The following is a 27,271-nucleotide window of genomic DNA, read 5'->3' on the forward strand; positions in this document are numbered from 1 at the left end:
AGGTGTTATTTGTATGTAGTCAGATCCTTCTTGACTCCTGGAAGGTGTTCTTTGTATGTAGAAAGATCCTTCTTAATCACTGGAAGGTGTTCTTTGTATGTAGTCAGATCCTTGTTTTCTCCATGGAAGTGTTCTTTGTATGTAGTCTTATCCTTATTGTCTCTGGAGAGGAGTTCTTTTTATGTAGTCAGATCCTTTTTGTCTCATCGGAGTTTTTCTTTGTATGTAGTTTCTCTTTGAAGATTTGGTGTCTTAGCAGTGAAAATGAGGTTGTGTCAGCCAAACTTTGATGACATAGTGCCAAATAGTAAAACCCTGACTGTTTGATGGGATTCAACAATATGCCGTATCTTAACAGAATTTCATTTCTGTATCCTCATTTAATCTTCCTGGATTCTGAACTAGTACTAACTTTAGACAGCCCCTCACCCCATATGACAGAAGTGGATGAATGACAGACACACAGCCCTCTGTGAAATTGTCCTGGAAAACATACACCTCACCTTGAGATATAACTTGCAACATCTGGACTCCTACTTCTGCTGTATAGAAGAGGCCTAATTTTTAGCTTGTCTGATTTTTGAAAAATCTACAAGGTATAGTCGTCACTTGACCATTGGCGTCGTTGTTGGTTAAAATTATTGTTTAGGTCCACCTTTTCTCAAAAGCTGTTAGAGCTACAGTTTTGAAACTTTGCAGACTTGTTTATCATCATTAGATGAGTAAGTAGCATAACTCTAACATGTTCTTAGAATTATGGCCCTTTTTGTGCTTAGAAAATTGGAATTTATTGGTTAAAAATTTGTTGAGGTCCGCTTTACTTGAATACTATAAGAACACTAGCTTTGAAACTTTGCAGACTTGTTTATCATCATTAGATGACTATGTATGCCAAGAACCATAAGTCTGATAAACATTTTGTCAGAATTATGGTCCTGTTTGTACTTAGAAAATTTTGATTTTCTTGGTTAAAATTTTTGTTTAGGTCCTTTTTTCCCAAAAGCTGTTAGAGCTACAGTTTTGAAACTTTGCAGACTTGTTTATCATCATTAGGTGAGTAAGTAGCATAACTCTAACATGTTCTTAGAATTATGGCCCTTTTTGTGCTTAGAAAATTGGAATTTCTTGATTAAAAATTTTGTTGAGGTCCGCTTTACTTGAATACTATAAGAACACTAGCTTTGAAACTTTGCAGACTTGTTTATCATCATTAGATGTATGTAGGCAAAGAGCCATAAGTCTGATATGCATTTTGTCTGAATTATGGCCCTTTATGAATTTCTTTTTATTTAGATTCACTTTTCTAGAATTCTTTTAGCTATAGCTTTGAAACTATACACTTGTTTATTGTCATTACATTAGTAAGTAGGCCACAAACCATAACTCTTGCATTTTGTTAGAATTATGGGCCTTTTTAACTTAGAAAATCAGTATTTCTTGGGGTTTTTTATGCCCCCGAAGGGAGGCATATAGTTTTTGAACCGTCTGTCGGTCTGTCGGTCTGTCCGCAATTTTCGTGTCCGGTCCATATCTTTGTCATCGATGGATGAATTTTCAAATAACTTGGCATGAATGTGTACCACAGTAAGACGACGTGCAGTGCGCAAGACCCAGGTCCGTAGCTCAAAGGTCAAGGTCACACTTAGACGTTAAAGGATAGTGCGTTGATGGGCGTGTCCGGTCCATATCTTTGTCATCGATGGATGGATTTTCAAATAACTTGGCATGAATGTGTACCACAGTAAGACGACGTGCAGTGCGCAAGACCCAGGTCCGTAGCTCAAAGGTCAAGGTCACACTTAGACATTAAAGGATAGTGCATTGATGGGCGTGTCCGGTCCATATCTTTGTCATCGATGGATGGATTTTCAAATAACTTGGCATGAATGTGTACCACAGTAAGATGACGTGTCATGCGCAAGACCCAGGTCCGTAGCTCAAAGGTCAAGGTCACACTTAGACGTTAAAGGATAGTGCATTGATGGGCGTGTCCGGTCCATATCTTTGTCATCGATGGATGGATTTTCAAATAACTATGCATGAATGTGTACCACAATAAGACGACGTGTCACATGCAAGACCCAGGTCCGTAGCTCAAAGGTCAAGGTCACACTTAGACGTTAAAGATCATTTTTCATGATAGTGCATTGATGGGCATGTCCGGTCTATATCTTTGTCATTCATGCATGGATTTTAAAATAACTATGCATGAATGTGTGACACAGTAAGACGATGTGTCGCGCGCAAGACCCAGGTCCGTAGGTCAAAGGTCCCAAACTCTAACATCGGCCATAACTATTCATTTAAAGTGCCATCGGGGGCATGTGTCATCCTACGGAGACAGCTCTTGTTTTTTGTTTAAGTTAACTTACCTTGAATACTTACTATATAGCTTTGAAACTTCATACATTTTTTTTTGGTCATAAATTTAGATGAGTAAGAAGGCCAAGAACAATAACAATATATACCCACAGGCGGTGCCCTTGTTTAAAGGTTAATTTCAGTATGGCTTTGTCAGTTGTTTTTATTGAGAAAAGACATTATGTTATGATTTTTCATAATCATAAACAAACTTACATCTTTCATTCAGGTTATCATTAGGAGAATATTAGCTGGAAAAATTCTGAGATTTTTACATGATCTGGCATTTGTTAGCAGTATATACTGTTCTCTGTTCTGTAGGTTGGTAAGATATGTGTTACCCTATTTCCTCCAGCAAACAATATTTTTCTAGAATAATTAGATTTCAGTGGTTCAGAAAAAAACATTAACATCATAATGATTTAAGGGAGATAACTTTCTTATGACTGTGAACCAGTGTGTGGGAGTTGATATTTATGTTTTGTTGCTCCACTTTACTTCAAAGTATAATGTAATTCATCACTATTTCTCCAAATTTCACATCTCAGACATGTCAAAAGTCATTTTTAGCTCGACTTCCGAAGAAAAAGTAGAGCTATTGCACTCGCCCCGGCGTCACTGTCGCTGTTGGTTAAAGTTTTTGATAAAGTCAGATATCTTTGTTACTATCAAAGTTGTTGACTTGAAACTTAAAATAATTATTTACTATCAAAGTCTACACCAGGAGAAACTTTCCCCATAACTCTGGTTTGAATTTTGACAGAGTTGTGCCCCTTTTTAACTTAGAATTTTTGGTTAAAGTTTTTTACTGGCAAAGCTCTAATTCAGAGTCAAGCACTGAGAAAAGTCAAGCACACTGTCTTGTTCTTGTCAGCTATATTTTCCAAGTGTCATTAAATATCATCTACTGATGTCAGTAATGACAACTTGCTGTAAAAAGAACTAATGTATACATTTCATAAAAATGGACATTAAAGTCTGTTTCTGTATTTATTGCAGACTATATACTTTGTCCCAGCGTTTGATATTATTTAATACTGTTTTTGAATACTTCATTTCATCTGTCAGTGATTATCTCTAGTGTTCCTAGATTTTGAACTGGTATATAGCACTAAACAGATATCTGTCAGTTATTCTGATTGGCTAGTTACTCTGACCAGTATACAGCAGACATGATTGTGCCAGTGTTCCCAGATTCTGTACCAGTATACAGCAGACATGTACCAGTGTTCTCAGATTCTGTACCAGTATACAGCAGACATGATTGTGCCAGTGTTCCCAGATTCTGTACCAGTATACAGCAGACATGTACCAGTGTTCTCAGATTCTGTACCAGTTTACAGCAGACATGTGCCGGTGTTCCCAGATTTTGTACCGGTATATAGCAGACATGTGCCGGTGTTCCCAGATTCTGTACCAGTATATAGCAGACACGTGCCAGTGTTCCCAGATTTTGTACCAGTATACAGCAGACATGTGCCGGTGTTCCCAGATTCTGTACCAGTATACAGCAGACATGTGCCGGTGTTCCCAGATTCTGTACCAGTATACAGCAGACATGGGCCGGTGTTCCCAGATTCTTTACCAGTATACAGCAGACATGTGCCGGTGTTCCCAGATTCTTTACCAGTATACAGCAGATATGGGTCGGTGTTCCCAGATTCTGTACCAGTATACATCAGACATGTGCCGTACCAGTATACAGCAGACATGTGCCGGTGTTCCCAGATTCTGTACCGGTATATAGCAGACATGTGCAAGTGGTCCCAGATTCTGTCCCGGTATATAGCAGACTTTTGCCGGTGTTCCCAGATTTTGTACCAGTATATAGCAGACATGTGCCAGTGTTCCCAGATTCTGTACTGGTATGCAGCAGACATGTGCCAGTGTTCCCAGATTCTGTACCAGTATACAGCAGACATGTGCCAGTGTTCCCAGATTTTGTACCAGTATACAGCAGACATGTGCCAGTGTTCCCAGATTCTGTACCAGTATACAGCAGACATGTGCCAGTGTTCCCAGATTTTGTACCAGTATACAGCAGACATGTGCCAGTGTTCCCAGATTTTGTACCGGTATGCAGCAGACATGTACCAGTGTTCCCAGATTCTGTACCAGTATACAGCAGACATGTGCCAGTGTTCCCAGATTTTGTACCAGTATACAGCAGACATGTGCCAGTGTTCCCAGATTTTGTACTGGTATGCAGCAGACATGTACCACTGTTCCCAGATTCTTTACCAGTATACAGCAGACATGTGCCGGCGTTCCCAGATTCTGTACCAGTACACAGCAGACATGTGCCAGTGTTCCCAGATTCTGTACCAGTATACAGCAGACATGTGCCGGTGTTCCCAGATTCTTTACCAGTATACAGCAGACATGTGCCAGTATTCCAAGATTCTGTACCAGTATACAGCAGACATGTGCCAGTGTTCCCAGATACTGTACCAGTATACACCAGTATACAACAGACATGTGCTGGTGTTCCCAGATTCTGTACCAGTATACAGCAGACATGTGTCGGTGTTCCCAGATTCTTTACCAGTATACAGCAGATATGGGTCGGTGTTCCCAGATTCTTTACCAGTATACAACAGACATGGGTCAGTGTTCCCTGATTCTTTACCAGTATACAGTAGACATGTACCAGTGTTCCCAGATTCTGTACCAGAATACAGCAGACATGGGCCAGTGTTTCCAGATTCTGTACCAGTACACAGCAGACATGTACCAATGTTCCCAGATTCTGTACCAGTATACAGCAGGCATGTGCCAGTGGAGTAACCAAAAGTTTCTCCATATATGTCAGAGGAGGAGGAGGATTGACTTCCTTACTTATTGTCAGGGACAACAATTTTGTCTGGCCAGGGGATCAAATATCCAACTTTTCTATTCACAGTATTGTGCTGGCCAGGTGGCTGTTTCTCACAAACCAGTTTTCTTAGATTCTTGGTGGTCTTGTTCTCTGCAAAAAATGGACAGCTTTGCCAAATATAGAGGTGAAAGATTACTTTCTGTCACTCTGGGGGTTGATCTACCTACTTAGCTGGCCAGTGGTCTTGTTATACGCCAATCTCTGAAAGAGCAGGGCATATTATGTAAACTCCTGTGGCGGTGGCGGTGGGCAGTCGGCATCCAAAGCATGTCCGCTCTCTAAGTCCAACAGTTTTCATCCTATCTTCACCAAACTTGCTGATGATGTTTGTGGGCATAATATCTCAGCCAAGTTCAATAACCAGCCAAATCGCCCCAGGCATTCTTGGATTATGGCCCTTGAATTACTCGAAAAACTGCAAATTTAGCCTTGTCTGCTCTCTCAAGTCTAACAGTTTTCATCGGATCTTCACCAAACTTGCTGACAATGTTTGTGGGCATAATATCTCGGCCAAGTTCGATAACCAGCCAAATCGCCCCAGGCACTCTTGGATTATGCCCCTTGAATTAGGCCAAATTCGATGACGGGCGTATTTTGTGACAATCTGGCACTCCTGTTTTTAGCTTATTATTGTGTTCAGTTATACAGTAATTTTCTGTCAAGACATAAGTCATTTAAAGAAATAATTGGCTTATCCTCATAAAAATTGCCTGTTTCAGATCACTTTTGAAATTGAGAAAATACATAATTATACAAGTATGATTTCTCTGAGCCTTGCTGTTAAAAAGAATTGAGTCATTCTATCAATACATTTGTCATGGTATGTGCTGCAGAAACTTGCAGTAAAGCAAAAATTGTTAAATGGCTTGTGTCTGACAAAGAACTTTTAATGGGATAAAATTGTCAGCCCTTGATAATGTCTACTTGTTTCAAACACTAGGATTTGTCATAATAAGTAAAGATGTCATTGAGTCTTAAGGTCATCTATTTGACAACTAAATAGAGGTATTGCACTCACCTGTTCGCCAGTGCCAGCATCTGCATCCATGTCAGCATCAGATTAAGTTTTTGTAATTAAGGTAGTCTCTCAGTAACAACCAGTAAAACTTCACTAAGTCTTGATCACTGTGATGATCTGGTATCCATTGTGCAGGTTCCATAACTTTGCATTTTTGTACCCCCCTTTGAAGTAAGGGGTTATAATGTTTTGGTCATTGTTCCAGCATTTACTAAGTCTGCTTGTAAAACCATTTAGTTTCTAATCAGTAAGTAGAGAATGTTGGGTGTCACAATAGTTATAATTCATAGGATGATTGTCTGTGGTCAGAAGGTGACCCCTAATGTTTTTAGGGTCAGTTGATCAAAGTTCAAGGTTACTTTGACCTTGGCCTGAAAATGGTTTCTGTTCAATAACTAAAGAACTCTTTAGTCTACAATTGTAAAACTTACAGCATGATTGCCTGTGGTCAGTAGATGACCCTAATTTTAGGGGTGTCAGTAGGTCAAAGATCAAGGTCACACTGACCTAGACTGAAAACATGTGCTCATATTAAAAGAATGCATAGTCAGTCTTCATAGGATAGGTGTCACAGTGACCTTAGTTCCAAACCACTTGGATAGTGGTAGCAAACTCAAAGGATGAGCGCCTATGGTCAGCAAATGATCCCTAAAGCTTTTGAGATAAAGACAATATCAATATTATTGCGACCTGAGGACCACAAAAAAAAACTTTCTTACCAGTAACTGGGAAACCTTCAACATATAACAGTAAAATTTCATAGGATGATTTTAAAATTTGTTTGTAGATGAGACCTTTAATTGTTTTGGGGTCAATAGGTCAACCTTAAGGCTGAAAATGGTTTTCTCTATATGACTGGAGAATGCTTGGGCTCACAGTGTATGAAAGATTATTGTGACTGAACATTTTGTACCTGTTACCTCTGAAGGCTTGGGCCATAATTGTTATGTATTGTACAAATAGCTCTTGTTTATTTGTCTTTTTGTCTTGAATACTGGATTTAGAATAAAGTATGGCTGGGTGTATCTTACTTTAGTCTGAGACGCTATTGATTAGACTTGAATCTTTAATTTTCTGGCAGACCTCTTCAGATGACAGACCTTGTTTCACAGACATCCACCTGCAGGCCTTTTTAGGTAACTGGATTTTGGAATTATTCAGAATAATTTCATTCTGCTAATGCATACTCTTCTATGAGAGGAATAATCAATATTATATTTGCTAATGATAGTAAATGTATGTAGCAGAATCTCGAGCATCCACAGTCACTGCAACACTCTGCTATTTAAGGAGGAATCAAGCAACATTATTCAGTTCTCTCTAATATTCTGATTCACAGCAGGTTGTGCAAATTGTTGTCAGTTCTTCTTACCTGATATCAGAGTGATGTTTACATTTTACAATATTTAATATACAGACTTAGCATTTAGTTTGGATTTGTTTTTGGTGTGTTTTTATATAACGTAGGTATGTTATGTGTTCTATCGTATTTCTTATACAAACTTAAATATCTTCTGTTAGTACAAAAAATGATCTTTTATATTTTGATAATACATTAATATTTATGAAGAATTTTCCAGATTATTCTTTACGCAAAACTTCTTGATCATGAACTATTTCCGTGTTGTTTAGAATTAATGTCAAAATTCAGTTATCTGAGTAATGAACTAAAACTTACAAGTCATTTTATATTTTGTTATGTTTTACAAGGATGTAATGCTAGAGTATTTATCTTGTTTTTATGTGAATGTAATAAGTGGTACACATATGTAGTACCTTGAATATTTGGATGATTGCAGCCTCATGTATGAGAAATCACGTGTAGGTTAGTCAGGTAATATGTTTTCAAGCACATTTACCTTGTTGTATATGTATATATATTGTTGGTTGTTAATGATTTGCATAGAACGTGTAAATTCTTGGATTGATTGTTATGCAACAAACTGTAAATTTTGAGGTATGTTGTAAAATAAGGAGCAACTTAAGGTGGCGTATTTCTGCTATTAGATTTGAAAACAGATTCACGATAGCTAGATAAATATTCAGAAAATTATCTGGTTATCCAGTTAATGCTTTTTCTCCCTAAGATAAATATCTTAGTGTGTCCAGAAGTGCCAACAGTTGAGTGGTGTTTTTTGCACCTGAAAATTTAAGAGATGGGAGTGGCATTTAGATTTGTGCTTGTCCATTTGTCCGAAAGAAGTATTATTGAATTATGCCCCTTTTATACTTGCATATGTTTTACATATCTTGTATAAAAAAAAAACAAATATGTCTTGGAGTATTCTGATTGTCCAGTTAGTGAATGAATGAAAGAAATCTTCTCATGTTAACCACTTAGTTACGCAAAAATGTGAAACTAGATATTATTATCTAGTTACTGTTTGAAGGAGAAAATAAGGTAACTGGTGGCAGTTGTGGACACTCTGGGGCTGTTATTTAGATGTTTCATTGAGGGCCTAGAGATTTAACCTGCTATGATATTCTGAAGCCCTAGCGACTTTCTCTATAAGTTCTAACTGGGACAACTCTCAGACCTCCCTCTGCTTTGCAACTTCAATAATTAATAAAACCCTTGTCATTGATTTTTTTTGTTAAGATATTTATCTTACTGGAAAAAAATTGCATACATTACCTGGATAGGGAGGAAATTTTCTTGATAGTTATTTTAAACTAAGGTTAATCTATTTGTAAAACTTAACAGGTTAACATACAGCAGAAATATGCCACCATAGTATCTATAAAGATATTCCTCATTACAGTCATTCTTTAAAGAGTTACTGCCCCTGCAGTTCTTTATTAGGGATATACAAGATGTATGAATATTTCATTTAGTCTGTGCTGCTTTGATGAGTCATTTGTCCTCTTTGTAGCATATTTTAGTTGTATGTGGAGAAATATTTTCTATTAAGAACTTGTTAAAATTAATTGACAGGTAGATCTGTGTACAGGCTTATATTAGGCTGAAAAGAATCAGTTACAGCTCTGTAATTTGTAGATTCACAGCTACAGTAGATGGTGTAGTAATTGGCAGGAACTCTGATTGTATTATTACCTAATTCTCTTACCCTGATTTTCTGCAATGGCTGCAAGCAAAGACATCAGTGGCTTAATGTCTCAGCACAATCAATAGTGTGTATAATTTCCTCATGGTATTTTTAGCACATATCTTTTATGGGGGACATCACTGTTGTGCACAAAATGTCCACCAGAGCTACAGAAAAGTAGTATATTACAATCATCTTGACCATGCAAAGTGCAGAATTTTAGGAAAAGGGGAAAAAGAATCAAAATTAAATGTATTAAAGTGTTTTAGGAAATAGAGAATTCTCAGAAATATTGTTTTTATCTATTGATTTTTATACTGGACTTGCAGGTAATAATCCTGCTATCAGGTAAGTTACCATAGAAATGAGGTTTCCAATGTAAATACATTTTGTAGGATAGAAGCCTCTGTTTCTTGTCTAAAGTTATAAATTGGCTAAACACTTGGAGGTTTCTGTGCATGATGATACAAAAATCAAACTTGATTAGTGGTGTCATATGGATGTTATACTTTAAGATTAAACAGAAATCCAGTTATGTAAATATCTTCCTTGCAACATCAGCTGAGATTTTCAAAATTGTTTTTTCAACTTCTGTGGTGTAGTATTAAAGGTTGCACGGACTTGGGATTTAAAGATAATATCTTGGTGCTGCATGAGTACAATAAAAATTATTACCCTTGTAAAATAAGCCCTGGAGTGAAAATCCAACCCCGAACATACAACAGAAAAACAGCCCTTAAAGGCACTGACCTCTAGATTTTGGCTAAAAATGATCTTTCTTTAAAACTGAAGTTTGGTCATTTTGTGAAGATAAAAACACGAGGTCTTGTTTCTAAACTGTCTTAAAAATGCCAAATCAAGAAGGAAAAAATATTCCCGAGTTAGGAATCGAACCCTGGCTGCCTCAGCAATAAATATTTCCTGCATTCTTGACCAGTACACCACGGAGGAACACGTACTTAACTAGAAAGCTTTGTAATTAAAGCAGTTTACATCCGGTACCCCATTATATATGCTTTTCAATTTATAATGGAAATATTAGTAAAAACAACTTATTCTTATGTGTTTCCATAACATATAATCTGTCAGTAACTAAGTTATAAAGCCTTCTTAAGAAATTAAGCAATAGTTTTCTGATATCAAAAATGTTCACCTTTTTTGTTGTCCTACGATCTGGAGGCCAGTGCCTTTAAGAAAAGTTATTCTATCTCTTATATGACATGCTTAACTCAGTAGGTAGAGTGTAGATCTCTGGATTGATGGGGTCATTACTTCCAATTCCAGATGTGGCATAATGTTTATTCTGAAATTTTTTGTCCTCCACCTCTGATTCATGTGGATAAGTTGGCTGTTACACCTCTGTTAGTAGTGGTACAAAACCTAGGAATAGTCATTAGGTTAACTGCCCACGCTTTCAAAACTAAAATACTGTTGAAAAAAGTAAACAACGCAAAACAAATATGTTTTTGTTTTACTTTAAAGGGGAATATTCAACATTTGACAATGTGTATATTTAGAAAGAATTCAATAAGTACTATATTATCAAAATCAGACCACAGATAAAGAAGCTATGGCAATTTAAATAGTATCAGTTAATTGAACGGCAGGCATTTTGGGCACAGTGACCTCATCGTCCTTTCCTTACATGGGCATTACCAAATATTGTATTTATGGCAAAATTATGTTAAATACAATTAAACATGGAGCTTAAATTTAAGATATACACTTTTACACACATACTAAGGTTCATACTATATTATGGCCCACAAAATATGTTTCTCTTAGTTGTTATTCACTGATTTTCCATATATGGTAATGCCCATATAAGGAAAGAATGATGATGTCACTGTGCCCAAAATGGCTGCCATTTGAGTACATAGATGGTATTCAAATGGCTATATCTTTTGTGTTTGTAGTCCAATTTTGATACTTTTTTCGTTAATGTTAATGTTTCACCTAGTTCTTCCCAATAAGAAATGTTGCCTAATGTTGCATATTCCTCTTTAAATAATTCTGTGTTGCAACAAAAGCCTGCACATTGGTAGAAATGATAATAATCAAGAATAATTAATGAAATAAGTTACACCATTTTTAGCTCACCTGTCACAAAGTGACAAGGTGAGCTTTTGTGATCGCGCGGTGTCCGTCGTCAGTCGTCCGTCCGTCAGTGCGTCCGTCCGTCCGTCCGTCCGTAAACTTTTGCTTGTGACCACTCTAGAGGTCACATTTTTCATGGGATCTTTATGAAAGCTGGTCAGAATGTTCATGTTGATGATATCTAGGTCAAGTTCGAAACTGGGTCACGTGCCATCAAAAACTAGGTCAGTAGGTCTAAAAATAGAAAAACCTTGTGACCTCTCTAGAGGCCATATATTTCACAAGATCTTCATGAAAATTGGTCAGAATGTTCACCTTGATGATATCTAGGTCAAGTTCGAAACTGGGTCACGTGCCTTCAAAAACTAGGTCAGTAGGTCTAAAAATAGAAAAACCTTGTGACCTCTCTAGAGGCCATATATTTCACAAGATCTTCATGAAAATTGGTCAGAACGTTCACCTTGATGATATCTAAGTCAAGTTTGAAACTGGGTCACGTGCCTTCAAAAACTAGGTCAGTAGGTCAAATAATAGAAAAACCTTGTGACCTCTCTAAAGGCCATATTTTTCATGGGATCTGTATGAAAATTGGTCTGAATGTTTATCTTGATGATATCTAGGTCAAGTTCGAAACTGGGTCACGTGCGGTCAAAAACTAGGTCAGTAGGTCTAAAAATAGAAAAACCTTGTGACCTCTCTAGAGGCCATATATTTCATGAGACCTTCATGAAAATTGGTCAGAGTGTTCATCTTGATGATATCTAGGTCAAGTTCAAAAGTGGGTCATGTGCCCTCAAAAACTAGGTCAGTAGGTCAAATAATAGAAAAACCTTGTGACCTCTCTAGAGGCCATATTTTTCATGGGATCTGTATGAAAGTTGGTCTGAATGTTCATCTTGATGATATCTAGGTCTAATACGTAAGTGGGTCATGTGCCTTCAAAAACTAGGTCAGTAGGTCAAATAATAGAAAAACCTTGTGACCTCTCTAAAGGCCATATTTTTCATGGGATCTGTATGAAAATTGGTCTGAATGTTCATCTTGATGATATCTAGGTCACTTTCGAAACTGGGTCAACTGCGGTCAAAAACTAGGTCAGTAGGTCTAAAAATAGAAAAACCTTGTGACCTCTCTAGAGGCCATACTTGTGAATGGATCTTCATGAAAATTGGTCAGAATGTTCACCTTGATGATATCTAGGTCAAGTTTGAAACTGGGTCACGTGCCTTAAAAAACTAGGTCAGTAGGTCAAATAATAAAAAAAAACTTGTGACCTCTCTAGAGGCCATACTTATCATGGGATCTGTATGAAAGTTGGTCTGAATGTTCATCTTGATGATATCTAGGTCAAGTTTGAAACTGGGACAACTGCGTTAAAAAACTAGGTCAGTAGGTCTAAAATTGTTAAAATCTTTTGACCTCACTAGAGGCCATATTTTTCAATGGATCTTCATGAAAATGTTCACCTTGATGATATCTAGATAAAATTCAAAACAGGGTCACGTACCTTCGAAAACTAGGTCAATAGGTCAAATGATAGAAAAACCTTGTTACCTGTCTAGAGACCATATTTTTCAATGGATCTTCATGAAAATTGGTCAGAATTTTTATCTTGATAATACCTAGGTCAAGTTCAAAACTAGGTCACTGTGTCAAATAATAGAAAAAACGATGTCATACTCAAAACTGGGTCATGTGGGAAGAGGTGAGCGATTCAGGACCATCATGGTCCTCTTGTTATATTCGAGTGATACTCTGCTGTAGCTAGGATTATTTTCCTCATGATACCAGCAGATATTGAGATTTAAAACTGGAGCTCGCCCACACAAAATAATAGATTTTCTGCCCACAGAAGCTGTTAATAACTACAAAGATTGTTTTACAGTTCTGCATAGAGATACTGGTCCTTGGTTAATGTCCTCTGCTTCTCATATAATTAATTTTGTATTAGAATTTATTGTCTTAATGGTGTAAAATTTGTCTCAGACTGTTTTACTGGAGTTTCATTGAAAGGGTCTAAATACATTTTAGCTCTCATAGTTCTAGGTGTTCTTGGTGAGACTGATGTGTGATTTTATGACACTTTTTGGTCTCTTTCTGGTGCTTGCTCAAATATATTTTGAGGGATGTTGTCTGGAATAAGTATTCCGAAACAGTCACTTCAATAGTTTAATGGATTTCTCTGATAATGATATATATGAAAATACACAGATTGGACCTTTCCACAATGCATATAATGCACTTCTGCTAAAAACTCTGTATTTATTTTCAGAGTCGGTGTCAAAAGTAACTGAGGATTCCAGTGATGGGAAAAATTTAACAGAAAATGGAACTGTGAGAACTGTCGAGCAAGAGAACGATGCTTCCAATATCATTACAACTACTGCCGAGATTTCACCTCTACAGAGCAATACTGCAGGTCTGTGTTTTAGTTGTTCAGATGGTGGGCTATTCAGATCACTCTGCGTCCATGGTCCGGCCGTCCGTCCGTTAACAATTTCTCGTTATCGCATCTCCTACGAAACTGCTGGGGGGGATTTTGACCAAACTTTGTCAGAATGATGTATTGGTACCCTAGTTGTGTCTCCCTGAAAATCAGACTGGTTCAACAATTTATGAGTGAGTTATGGCCCTTTGTTTATTTCTATAATTTACATAGATTTATATAGGGAAAAACTTTGAAAATCTTCTTGTTCAAAACCACAGGGCCTAGGGCTTTGATATTTGGTATGAAGCATCATCTAGTGGTCCTCTACCAAGATGATTCAAATTATTTCCCTGGGGTCTGATATGGCCCCGCCCCGGGGGTCACATGGTTTATAAAGACTTATATAGTGAAAAACTTTGAAAAACCTCTTGTCCAAAACCACAGGGCCTAGGGCTTTGATATTTTGTATGTGACATCATCTAGTGGTCTTCAACTAAGATTGTTCAAATTATCCCCCTAGGGTCAAATATAGCCCCGCCCTGTGGGTCATATGGTTTACATAGACTTATATAGGGAAAAACTTTGAAAATCTTCTTGTCCAAACCACAAAGCCTAGGGCTTTGATATTTGTAATGTAGCATCATCTAGTGGTTCTCTACCAAGTTTGTTCAAATTATCCCCCTAGGGTCAAATATGGCCCCGCCCCGGGGGTCACATGGTTCATATAGACTTATATAGGGAAAAGCTTTTAAAATCTTCTTGTCAATAACTACAACATTCAAATTTGGACCGCATGTATATTTTTGAGTGGCAAGATGAACCTTGACATGAGTTGACCTTGATTTTGACCTAGTGACCTACTTTCACATTTCTGTAGCTACAGCCTTCAGATTTGGACCACATGCATAGTTTTGTGCACTGAAAAAAACTTTGACCTTGACATTGACCTAGTGGCCTACTTTCACATTTTTGAAGGTACAGGCTTCAAATTTGGACCACATGCATAGTTTCGTGTTCCGAAATGAAATTTCACCTTGATTTTGACCTAGTGACCTACTGTCACATTTCTCAAGCTACAGCCTTCGAATTTGGACCACATGCATTAGTGAAAATGTATACCGAAACAAACTTTGACCTTAACATTGACCTAGTGACCTACTTTCACATTTTTAAAGGTACAGGCTTCAAATTTGGACCACATGCATAGTTATGTGTTCTGAAATAAAATTTGACCTTGATTTTGACCTAGTGACCTACTTTCACATTTCTCAAGCTACAGCCTTCAAATTTGGACCACTTGCATAGTTTTGTGTACCAAAATGAACTTTGACCTTAAGATTGACCTAGTGACCTACTTTCACATTTCTGTAGCTACAGGCTTCAAATTTAGACCACATGCATAGGATTGTGTACCGCAACAAACTTTGACATTGACCTAGTGACCAACTTTCACATTTTTGAAGGTACAGGCTTCAAATTTGGACCACATGCATAGATTTGTGTTCTGAAGTGAAATTTGACCTTGATTTTGACCTAGTGACCTACTTTCACATTTCTCAAGCTACAGCCTTCAAATTTGGACCACTTGCATAGTTTTGTGTACTGAAATAAACTTTGACCTTAAGATTGACCTAGTGACCTACTTTCAGATTTCTCAAACTACAGCCTTCAAACTTGATGCACATGCATAGTTTTGCGTACAAAGAACTTTGTCCCTGAAATTGATCTAGTGACCTACTTTCACATTTCTCAAGCTACAACTTTCGAATTTGGACCACATGCACAGTGTTGTGTACGGAAATGAAAATTTGACCTTGAGCTAGTCAATAAGTCTTGAAATTTGGAACACTCAAAAATGGCACATTGGTGGGCGCCAAGATCACTCTGTGATCTCTTGTTACTGAGATATCCCCTTTGGAGTGCAATACTGCAGGTCTGTGCTTTATTTTTTGCAAAGATATCCCCTTTTGTGCTTTACTTGTTGCAGAAATATCCCCTTTGAGTAATCATTACAATTATTGCCAAGATACCACCTCTACAAAGCAATACTGCAGGTCTGTGTTTTACTTGTTGCCAACTGTATCGCTTCTATAGAGCAATACTTCAGGTCTGTATCTTACTTGTTGCCAACTATATCGCTTCTATAGAGCAATACTTCAGGGCTGTGTTTTATTTGTTGCCAACTATATCGCTTCTATAGAGCAATACTTCAAGGCTGTGTTTTACTTGTTGCCAACTATATCATTTCTATAGAGCAATACTTTAGGGCTGTGTTTTACTTGTTGCCAACTATATTGCTTCTATAGAGCAATACTTCAGGGCTGTGTTTTACTTGTTGCCAACTATATCGTTTCTACAGAGCAATACTGCAGGTCTGTGTCTACTTGTTGCCAACTATATCGTTTCTACAGAGCAATACTGCAGGTCTGTGTTTACTTGTTGCCAACTATATCGCTTCTTCAGAGCAATACTTAGGTCTATGTTTTATTTGTTGCCAACTAATCGCTACTACAGAGCAATACTTAATGTCTGTATTTTACTTGTTGCCAACTATATCGCTTCTACAGAGCAATACTTCAGGGCTGTGTTTTACTTGTTGCCAACTATATCGCTTCTATAGAGCAATACTTCAGGGCTGTGTTTTACTACTGCCAACAATATTGTTTCTATAGAGCAACTCTTCAGGTCTTTGTTTTTAGCCCACCATCATCAGATGGTGGGCTATTCAAATCACTCTGCGTCTGTGGTCCGTCCTCCTTCCGTCCATCCGTCCTTCCATTCATCCGTCCTTCCGTTAACAATTTCTCGTTATCGCATCTCCTCAGAAACTACCAGGGGGATTTTGACCAAACTTTGTCAGAATGATGTATTGGTACCCTAGTTGTGTCCCTCTGAAAATCAGACTGGTTCAACAATTTTTAGCTCACCTGTCACAAAGTGACAAGGTGAGCTTTTGTGATCACGCAGCGTCCGTCGTCCGTGCGTGCGTGCGTCCGTCCGTGCGTAAACTTTTGCTTGTGACCACTCTAGAGGTCACATTTTTCAAGGGGTCTTTATGAAAATTGGTCAGAATGTTCATCTTAATGATATCTAGGTCAAGTTCGAAAATGGGTCACGTGCCATCAAAAACTAGGTCAGTAGGTCTAAAAATAGAAAAACCTTGTGACCTCTCTAAAGACCAAATTTTCATGGAATCTGTATGAAAGTTGGTCTGAATTCATCTTGATGACATCTAGGTCAAGTTCGAAACTGGTCAAAATAATAGGAAGAACCTTGTGCCTCTCTAGGCCATACTTATGAATGGATTCTTCATAAAAATTGGTCAGAATGTCCATCTTGATGATATCTAGGTCAAGTTCGAAAAGTGGGTCACGTGCCTTCAAAAACTAGGTCAGTAGGTCAAATAATGAAAAACCTTGTGACCTCTCTAAGCCATATTTTTCATGGGATCTGTATGAAAGTTGGTCTGAATGTTCATCTTGATGATATCTAGGTCAAGTTCGAAACTGGGTCAAAAAATAGAAAAACCTTGTGACCTCTCTAGAGGCCATACTTATGAATGGATCTTCATAAAAATTGGTCAGAATGTCCATCTTGATGATATCTAGGTCAAGTTAGAAAGTGGGTCACGTGCCTTCAAAAACTAGGTCAGTAGGTCAAATAATGAAAAAACCTTGTGACCTCTCTAGAGGCCATATTTTTCATGGGATCTGTATGAAAGTTGGTCTGAATGTTTATCTTGATGATATCTAGATCAAATTTGAAACTGGGTCAATTGCGATCAAAAACTAGGTCAGTAGGTCTTAAAATAAAAAAACCTTGTGACCTCTCTAGAGGCCATACCCTTGAATGGATCTTCATGAAAATTGGTCAGAATGTTCACCTTGATGATATCTAGGCCAAATTTGAAACTGGGTCACGTGCTCTCAAAAACTAGGTCAGTAGGTCAAATAATAAAAAAAACCTTGTGACCTCTCTAGAGGCCATACTTTTCATGGGATCTGTATGAAAGTTGGTCTGAATGTTCATCTTGATGATATCTAGGTCAAGTTTGAAACTGGGTCAACTGCAGTCAAAAACTAGGTTAGTAGGTCTAAAATTAGAAAATCTTTTGACCTTTCTAGAGGCCATATTTTTCAATGGATCTTCATTAAAATTGGTCTGAATGTTCACCTTGATGATATCTAGGTCAATTTCGAAACTTGGTCACATGAGATTAAAAACTAGGCCAGTAGGTATAAAAATAGATAAACCTTGTGACCTCTCTAGAGGCCATATTTTTCAAGAGATCTTCATGAAAATTAGTGAGAATGTTCACCTTGATGATATCTAGGTCAAGTTCAAAACAGGGTCAGGTACCTTCAAAAACTAGGTCATTAGGTCAAATAATAGAAAAACCTTGTGACCTCTCTAGAGGCCATATTTTTCAATGAATCTTCATGAAAATTGGTCAGAATTTTTATCTTGATGATATTTAGGTCAAGTTCAAAACTGGGTCACATGAGCTCAAAAACTAGGTCACTATGTCAAATAATAGAAAAAAACGACGTCATACTCAAAACTGGGTCATGTGGGAACAGATGAGCGATTCAGGACCATCATGGTCCTCTTGTTTAGTGAGTTATGGCCCTTTTTTATTTCTGTAATTTACATAGATTTATATAGGGAAAAACTTTGAAAATCTTCTTGTCCATAACCACAGAGCCTAGGGCTTTGATATTTGGTATGAAGCATCATCTAGTGGTCCTCTACCAAGATGATTCAAATTATTTCCCTGGGGTCTAATATGGCCCTGCCCCGGGGGTCACATGGTTTATATAGACTTATATAGGGGAAAAACTTTGAAAAACCTCTTTTTCAAAACCACAGGGCCTAGGGCTTTGATGTTTTGTATGTGACATCATCTAGTAGTCTTCTACTAAGATTGTTCAAATTATCCCCCTAGGGTCAAATATAGCCCCGCCCTGGGGGTCACATGGTTTACATAGACTTATATAGGGAAAAACTTTGAAAATCTTCTTGTCCAAACCACAAAGCCTAGGGCTTTGATATTTGTTATGTAGCATCATCTAGTAGTTCTCTACCAAGTTTGTTCAAATTATCCCCCTAGGGTCAAATATGGCCCCGCCCTGAGGGTCACATGGTTCATATAGACTTATATAGGGAAAAGCTTTTAAAATGTTCTTGTCAATAACCTACAACATTCAAATCTGGACCACATGTATGGTTTTGAGTGGCAAGATGAACCTTGACATGAGTTGACCTTGATTTTGACCTAGTGACCTACTTTCACATTTCTGTAACTACAGCCTTCAAATTTGGACCTCATGCATAGTTTTGTGCACTGAAAAAAACTTTGACCTTGACATTGACCTAGTGACCTACTTTCACATTTTTAAGGAGAGCTATCCTTCTCGACCTGGCGTCAGCATCTTTCCGCGTCCCCACCTTGGTTAAAGTTTTTTTACACTTTCTCTTTTTTAAACTTATCTCTGTAATTACTTGATGGATTTGATTCAAACTTGAAATAGTTATTCCTCATCATCACCCACATCATCTGACATAAGGGCCATAACTCTAGCACCAATATTTCATGATTTATCTTCCCTTTTCACTTAGCTTTTAAGGTTAAAGTTTTAATGCACTTTCACTCTATCTCTGTTATTAATGAATGGATTTGATTCAAACTTAAAATCGTTGTTCAACATCATCACCCACACCATTTGCCACAAGGTGCATAAATCTGGCACCAATTTTTCATGAATTATTCCCCCTTTTTACTAAGAATTTCAGGTTAAAGTTTTGATGCACTTTCACTTTATCTCTGTTATTACTGAAGGGATTTGATTCAAACTTAAAATAGTTGTTCAACATCATCACCCACACCATTTAACACAAAGTGCATAACTCTGGCACCAATTTTTCATGAATAATGCCCCCTTTTACTTAGAATTAAAAGTTAATTTTGATGCATTTTCACTATATCTCAGTAATTATGAAATGCATTTGATTCAAACTTGAAGTAGTTGTTCAACATCATCACCCACATCATATGATACAAGATGCATAACTCTTGCACCAATACTTAATTAATTATCCCCCCTTTTTGCTTAGGCTGTACTTGTATAGTGTTTTGATACACTTTATCTGTACTTCTCTTATTACTTAATATTTTTGACACAGACTCAGGCTATTGTGCAATATCTTCACCCACCATTGGAGTTAATAAACACTCCAGCGACAGCTCCAGTTTTCTCAGATGTGCCCAGTTTCACTATCCAGCATCGAAATAGTCGAGCACGCTGTCTCCTGTGACAGCTCTTGTTGAAGGTACAGGCTTCAAATTTGGACCACATGCATAGTTTCGTGTTCCGAAATGAAATTATGTCTCCCCCAGGAGACATATTGTTTTTGCCCTGTCCGTCCGTCCGTCCGTCCGTCCGTCCGTACGTCACACTTCATTTCCGAGCAATAACTGGAGAACCATTTCACCTAGAACCTTCAAACTTCATAGGGTTGTAGGGCTGCTGGAGTAGACGTCCCCTATTGTTTTTGGGGTCACTCCGTCAAAGGTCAAGGTCACAGGGGCCTGAACATTGAAAACCATTTCCGATCAATAACTAGAGAACCACTTGACCCAGAATGTTAAACTTCATAGGATGATTGATCATGAAGAGTAGATGACCCCTATTGATTTTGGGTCACTCCTTCAAAGGTCAAGGTCACAGGGGCCTGAACAATGAAAACTATTTCCGATCAATAACTAGAGAACCACTTGACCCAGAATGTTGAAACTTCATAGGATGATTGGTCATGAAGAGAAGATGATCCTTATTCATTTTGGGGTCACTCTGTCAAAGGTCAAGGTCACAGGAGCCTGAACATTGAAAACCATTTCCGATCAATAACTAGAGAACCACTTGACCCAGAATGTTGAAACTTCATAGGATGATTGAACATGCGAAGTAGATGACCCCTATCGATTTTGGGTCACTTCATTAAAGGTCAAGGTCACAGGGGCCTGAACATTGAAAACCATTTCGGTCAGTAACTTGAGAACCACTTGACCCAGAGTGTTGAAACTTAATAGGATGATTGGTCATGCAGAGTAGATGACCCCTGTCGATTTTGGGGTTACTCTGTGAAAGGTCAAGGTCACAGGGGCCCAAACATTGAAAACCATTTCCGGTCAGTAACTTGAGAACCACTTGACCCAGAATGATGAAACTTCATAGGATGATTGGTCATGCAGAGTAGATGACCCCTAACGATTTTAGGGTCACTCTGTTAAAGGTCAAGGCCACAGGGGCCTGAACATGGAAAACCATTTCCAACCAATAACTTGAGAACCTCTCGACCCAGAATGTTGAAACTTCATAGGATGATTGAACATGCAGAGTAGATGACCCCTATTGATTTTGGGGTCAGTCTATTAAAGGTCAAGGTCACAGTGGCCTGTTCATGTAAAATAATTTTTTGGAAATAACTTGAGAACCACTTGACCTACAATATTGAAACTTAATAGGATGATTGGACATGCAGAGTAGATGACCCCTATTTATTTTGAGGTCACTTCATCAAAGGTCAAGGTCACAGGAGCCTTAACAGTGACTTGAGAACCACTAGGCCAAGAGTGTTGAAATTTAGCGGGATGACTGGACATGCCAAGTAGATGATCCCTATTGCAGCTGACCATCAGTGTCTCTTTGACTTTCGCTCCTGACCCCTATTGACTTCTTGCCTATAGGACTTTGCATTGGGGGAGACATGCGCTTTTTTACAAAAGCATTTTCTAGTTTGACCTTGATTTTGACCTAGTGACCTACTTTCACATTTCTCAAGCTACAGCCTTCAAATTTGGACCACATGCATAGTTTTGTGTACCGAAACAAACTTTGACCTTTACATTGACCTAGTGACCTACTTTCACATTTTTGAAGGTACAGGCTTCAAATTTGGACCACATGCATAGTTATGTGTTCCAAAATAAAATTTGACCTTGATTTTGACCTAGTGACCTACTTTTACATTTCTCGAGCTACAGCCTTCAAATTTGGACCACTTGCATAGTTTTGTGTACCAAAATGAACTTTGACCTTAAGATTGACCTAGTAACCTACTTTCACATTTCTGTAGCTACAGGCTTCAAATTTAGACCACATGCATAGGATTGTGTACTGAAACAAACTGACCTTGACATTGACCTAGTGACCTACTTTCACATTTTTGAAGGTACAGGCTTTAAATTTGGACCACATGCATAGATTTGTGTTCAGAAGTGTAATTTGACCTTGATTTTGACCTAGTGACCTACTTTCACATCTCTCAAGCTACAGCCTTCAAATTTGGAGCACTTGCATAGTTTTTTATACCGAAATAAACTGTGACCTTAAAATTGACCTAGTGACCTACTTTCAAATTTCTCAAGCTACAGCCTTCAAACATTGGTGCACATGCATAGTTTTGTGTACAAAGAACTTTGTCCTTGAAATTGATCTAGTGACCTACTTTTACATTTCTCAAGCTACAGCTTTCGAATTTGGACCACATGCACAGTGTTGTGTACGGAAATGAAATTTGACCTTGAGCTAGTCAATAAGTCTTGAAATTTGGAACACTCAAAAATGGCACATTGGTGGGCGCCAAGATCACTCTGTGATCTCTTGTAGTTGTTCTAGGGATATCCCTTTTATAGAGCAATACCGCACGTCTGTTTTTAGCTTGTAGCCTGGATATTCCTATTACAGAGTAATATTGAAAGTTTGTGTTCATAGATACTGCAGGTCAATGTTTTACTTGTTGCCAAGATATCACCTTTGCAAAGTAATACTGCAGATTAGTGTTTTGTTGCCAAGATATCAGCTTTGCATAGTAATACTCCAGGTCGGTGTTTTACTTGTTGCCAAGATAACACCTTTGCAAAGTAATACTGCAGGTCTGTTTTTTGTTGCGAAGATATCACCATTGCACAGCTACCCAGGTGCCCGCTCGTGATGAAATAATGCACGGAGGGCTGGGGGTCTTCCGCCACCATCAAAGCAGGAAAGTTGCTATATGACCTATAATGGTGGGCTGGTGGTCAAGTGGTAACACGCTTGACTGTCAGTCCAGTGGTCGGGGTTCAAATCTTGATCCAGACACTGGAAATTTCTGAGATGCTCTTGAGTGTCTCCCACCTAACATAGAGGCCTGTACTGGTTCTTCCCAGGAAAGACAGCTTCGCGTGTATCAGTGCTATACACTGGGCACGTTGAAGAACCAGACTGTCTATTCGCAAAAAGCTAGGCTAAGTTAGCCAGACAGGCCTGTATCTAAAAAGGATTTCTCTCTATCTGTTCCCGGGGCTTTGTCTCACCCTGTCCCTCTGGTCAGATCGCTCTGTGCCTGTACTAGTAGAGGATGAATTTCGCGCCCAGTGTGGCTGCGTTTGCTATATGTAAAGCGCCTTTGAACGTGTTTATCATGAAAAGGACGCTATATAAATCTGGTATAATAATAATAATAATAACTGTGTCAGTGCGATGTTAAACCCAACAAAAAAAATCAGAAAAACAAACTCCCATAACAGAGTAGTATTGCAGGTCTTTGTTCTACTTGTTGCCTTAGAGATGATCATCTCAGATTTTAAGTTTAATATTTGAATGTATTGTATTGCATTAGTATTAAACAGTATGTCATTGGGCATAATTATCATTCAGTTGTCAATTAAAATAATAGTTTTTATGCCCCTGAAGGTGGGCATATTAAAATCGCACTGTGTGTCCGTCCATGCTTCCGTGTAAATTCTTGTCTTGGCTGTAACTCTATAAAGGGATTTTGAAATAACTTTGCTTAAATGTTCACCATAATGAGATGACATGTCATGCTCAAGGTCCAGACCCCTAGCTCTAATGTCAAGGTCACACTTGGAGGTCAAAGGTTAACACCATCTGTTTTGTGTCCGATCCATAACTTGGCCATCCCTGAAGGATTTTGAAATAATTTGGCAAATGTTTACCATAATGAGACAATGTGTCATGCGCAAGACCCAGACCCCTATCTCCAAGGTCAATGTCAGACTTAGAAGTCAAAGGTAAACAGGGTCTGTTTAGTGTCCGGTTCATAACTCTGCCATTCATCAAGGGATTTTGAAAATAGTTATCATAATTGTTCCCCATAATGAGATGACATGTCATTGCGCAAGATCCAGACCCTTAGCTCTGAGGTCAAGGTCATACTTAGAGGTTAAAGGTTATCACGGCCTGTTTCTTGTCCGGTCTATAGCTCTGCCATCGATGAAAGGATTTTAAAATTACTTGGCATAAATGCTCAGGGGCATTTGTGACAGCTCTTGTTTTTGTTTGTGGATATGGTAAAGAAGCATTGATGCAGCAAGATCTTTCCTCTGAGGGTAAAAATGATGGCACACCTACTTGTTAATTATCTCCATCTTTTTTTTTTTTCAAAGAAAAGCGAGGGACATGGCTTTGTCCATCCATCTAGTTCCTAACTGTGTCATCGATGAAGGAATTTTGATATGACTTGGCACAAATGTTCCCCATAATGAGACAATATGACACTTGCAAGATCCAGATCCCTAGCTTCAAGATCAAGGTCACACTTGGAGGTCTAAGGTTAACAGGGTCTGTTTTTGTGTCCAATCCTTAACTCTACCATTCATCAAGGGCTTTGAAATAACTTGGCACAAGTGTTCCCCGTAATGAGACAACATGTCATGTGCAAGACCAAGACCCCTAGCTTAAACGTAAGGTCACACTTGGAGACCACAGATTAAGAGTATCAGTTTCATGTTCAGTCCACAACTCTACCATTTATGAACCCTATAGAAAAAAGTCAGTGGAATACTAGCGGTTTCCGGTGGTTTCCACTGGAAGCATGAGTTTATAGTTATTCCACTGGAATTCCAGTGGTATCATCACTGGCATTCCACTGACAGTTGAGTTCTAGCAGAGTCCACTGGAATTCCAGTGGAGTTCACTGGCATTGAGTTTCACTGGAACCAATACCACTGGATTTCAACTGACCAGTGGCATTTCTATGGAATTGCTCTGTAATGTAAAATAATAATACTTAGATTATTTTTTCAAATGTTATCTTGAAACTTGTTCACATTATACCTATTTTTATCTCTGGGTTAGTAAAATCTCAGATATATAGCCTGTCGCCAGATTATATTTATTGAATTTATTGATCAGAATGTTTGATTTGATGAAATCTAGGTCGAATTCAAACGGGTCATCTGGGGTTAAGAACTAGGTTACCCAGTAAAATCAAAGATAAAATTTGTAAATGCAATTAAGGGGCTACATTTTAGGCAGGATGTTCATGAAATTTGATAAAAATGTTTGCTCATGGGTCATGTTGGGTTAAAAACTAGGTCAAATCAAAGAATAACCTTGTGTATGCAATAGGGGCTGCATTTTTCAGTGGATCTTCCTGAAATTTGATCAGAATGTTTGTCTTGATGAAAACTAGGTCTAATTCAGATATGGGTCATGTTGGGTCAAAAACTAGGTCACCTTGTCAAATCAAAGAAATACCTGTATATGCAAAAGGGGTCGCATTTTAAGCAGGATATTCATTAAATTTGATAAGCTGTTCTCAGGAGAGCGACCTAGGACCATTTGGTCCTCTTATTTCTTAAAACATTTTCGTATGTTGCCCTTGCCCCCCACCTCTCTTCCACCACCTTTGATGAGGATGTTGTATTGGCAGACAATATGTTTTGTGAAAAATGTCCCACGGCGGGACTGTTGGTAACTCTGTCACAATTTATCAAATTTTGGGCTATATCTGGTGATTGTTTCCAAACCATGGTTTATTGTCTAACAAAGCAATACAGCAAATCTGTGTTCAGTAAGTCCTGAACAAAGTATTATTGAAATTTTGTACCAAAATAAGCCCATACAAAGTAAAACTGAAAGTTAGTTCAAAATAATAGTTGTTAGCTGTTTATAATCTGATTTGTTCCGTGGAAGCCTTGGTTTCATTTTTGCAGACAAGCTTTATCAAACTTGGCCAGAATGTGTCATACCCTTACCTCTGTGTTAGGTTGGAAAATGCTGTTTACACGTTGGACAGGTATAACACAAAGCCTTTAGCAGACATGATTACTGTTACGGTGAGACAGTCCCTTATGTAGGAAATGTCACATTATTGGATCTCTGAGTGCTTGATGTCATACTAGCATCAATACAGTCTTTCAGACTATAATTTTTGCAGGATTCAGTAACATCATTAAGCTAGCAATGTGCCATCATCACCCACAATGTTTTCTCATATTCCATGATTCTGTTCAGTCTTTTATGATAGCTGAAAATAGAAATATTATCTGGAATTCTAGTAGCAATAGTTGCTGTCAGAACATAACATACAAATTGTGCACCAGGTTTTTGTACCCCCTGACAACAAAGTTGTAAGGGGGGGTATACTGGTTTCAGGTTGTCTGTCTGTCTGTCTGTCCGTCTGACTGTCTGTCCATCTGGTCGTCTGTCCGTAGACGCAATCTTGTGCGCACCATCTCTCCTTATCCCCTTGACAGAATTTAATGAAACTTCACACAAGTGATCAGTACCAACAGTACTTGTGCATGGGGCATGTTAGGTTCTTTTAAAAAAAAATTTGCAGAGTTATGGGACTTTGTTTTTTTGTTACTATACTATATACATAGACACAATCTTGTGCGCAGCATCTCTCCTCATCCCCTTCACACAATTTAATGAAACTTCACACAAGTGATCAGTAACAACAGTAGTTGTGCATGGGGCATGTTAGGTTCTTTCAGAAATTTTTTTTCCAGAGTTATGGGACTATGTTTTTTTGTTACTATAATATAGACATAGACACAATCTTGTTGGCACCATCTCTCCTCATCCCCTTGACACAATTTAATGAAACTTCACACAACTGATCAGTAACAACAGTAGTTGTGCATGGGGCATGTTAGGTTCTTTCAGCGACAAAAATTGCAGAGTTATGGGACTTTGTTTCTTGTTAACATACTATGTACATACAGTCTGCATATGCAATCTTGTGCATGCCTAATCTACCAAACCCTTGCACACAATTTAATGAAACTTCACACAAGTGATCAGTACCAACCCTAGTTGTGCATGGGGCATGTTACATTCTTTTAGATAAATATTCTGCATAGTTATGGGACTTTGTTTTTTGTTACTATACTGTATACATACAGTCTATATACATACAGTCCACATTATTATGCAGTCTTGTGTGTGTCAAATTGCAATGTACTGTGTCAGTGCATGCGGGGGGTACATTCATCACCTTTAGTGATAGCTCTAGTTACACTAGTAATTTAAATGCTGAATATGTAATTCTTACTCTCAATTTTGATCATCTTTTTTTATATGCATGAATACCTATTTAATGTATAAGAAAATTGATGACTTGTCTATCTAATAAAAAAGAGTACTTTAAAG

At 38.0% G+C, this 27,271-nt stretch overlaps 1 protein-coding gene across 7 annotated transcripts in view; it reads left to right on the forward strand.

Moving 5' to 3' along the window:
* The window catches only part of LOC123524485 (phosphatase and actin regulator 3-like), a 137,399-nt gene that overhangs the window by 61,004 nt on the left and 49,124 nt on the right, over positions 1-27,271 (forward strand). For all 7 annotated transcript variants that reach the window (XM_045302716.2, XM_045302715.2, XM_045302719.2 and 4 more), the window contains one exon: positions 13,674-13,820. In XM_045302716.2, the coding sequence (XP_045158651.1) occupies positions 13,674-13,820 (147 nt within the window). The remainder of the gene's footprint in view (positions 1-13,673; positions 13,821-27,271) is intronic.

Source organism: Mercenaria mercenaria, chromosome 3 (assembly GCF_021730395.1).
Source record: "Mercenaria mercenaria strain notata chromosome 3, MADL_Memer_1, whole genome shotgun sequence".
Taxonomy (NCBI): Eukaryota; Metazoa; Mollusca; class Bivalvia; order Venerida; family Veneridae; genus Mercenaria; species Mercenaria mercenaria.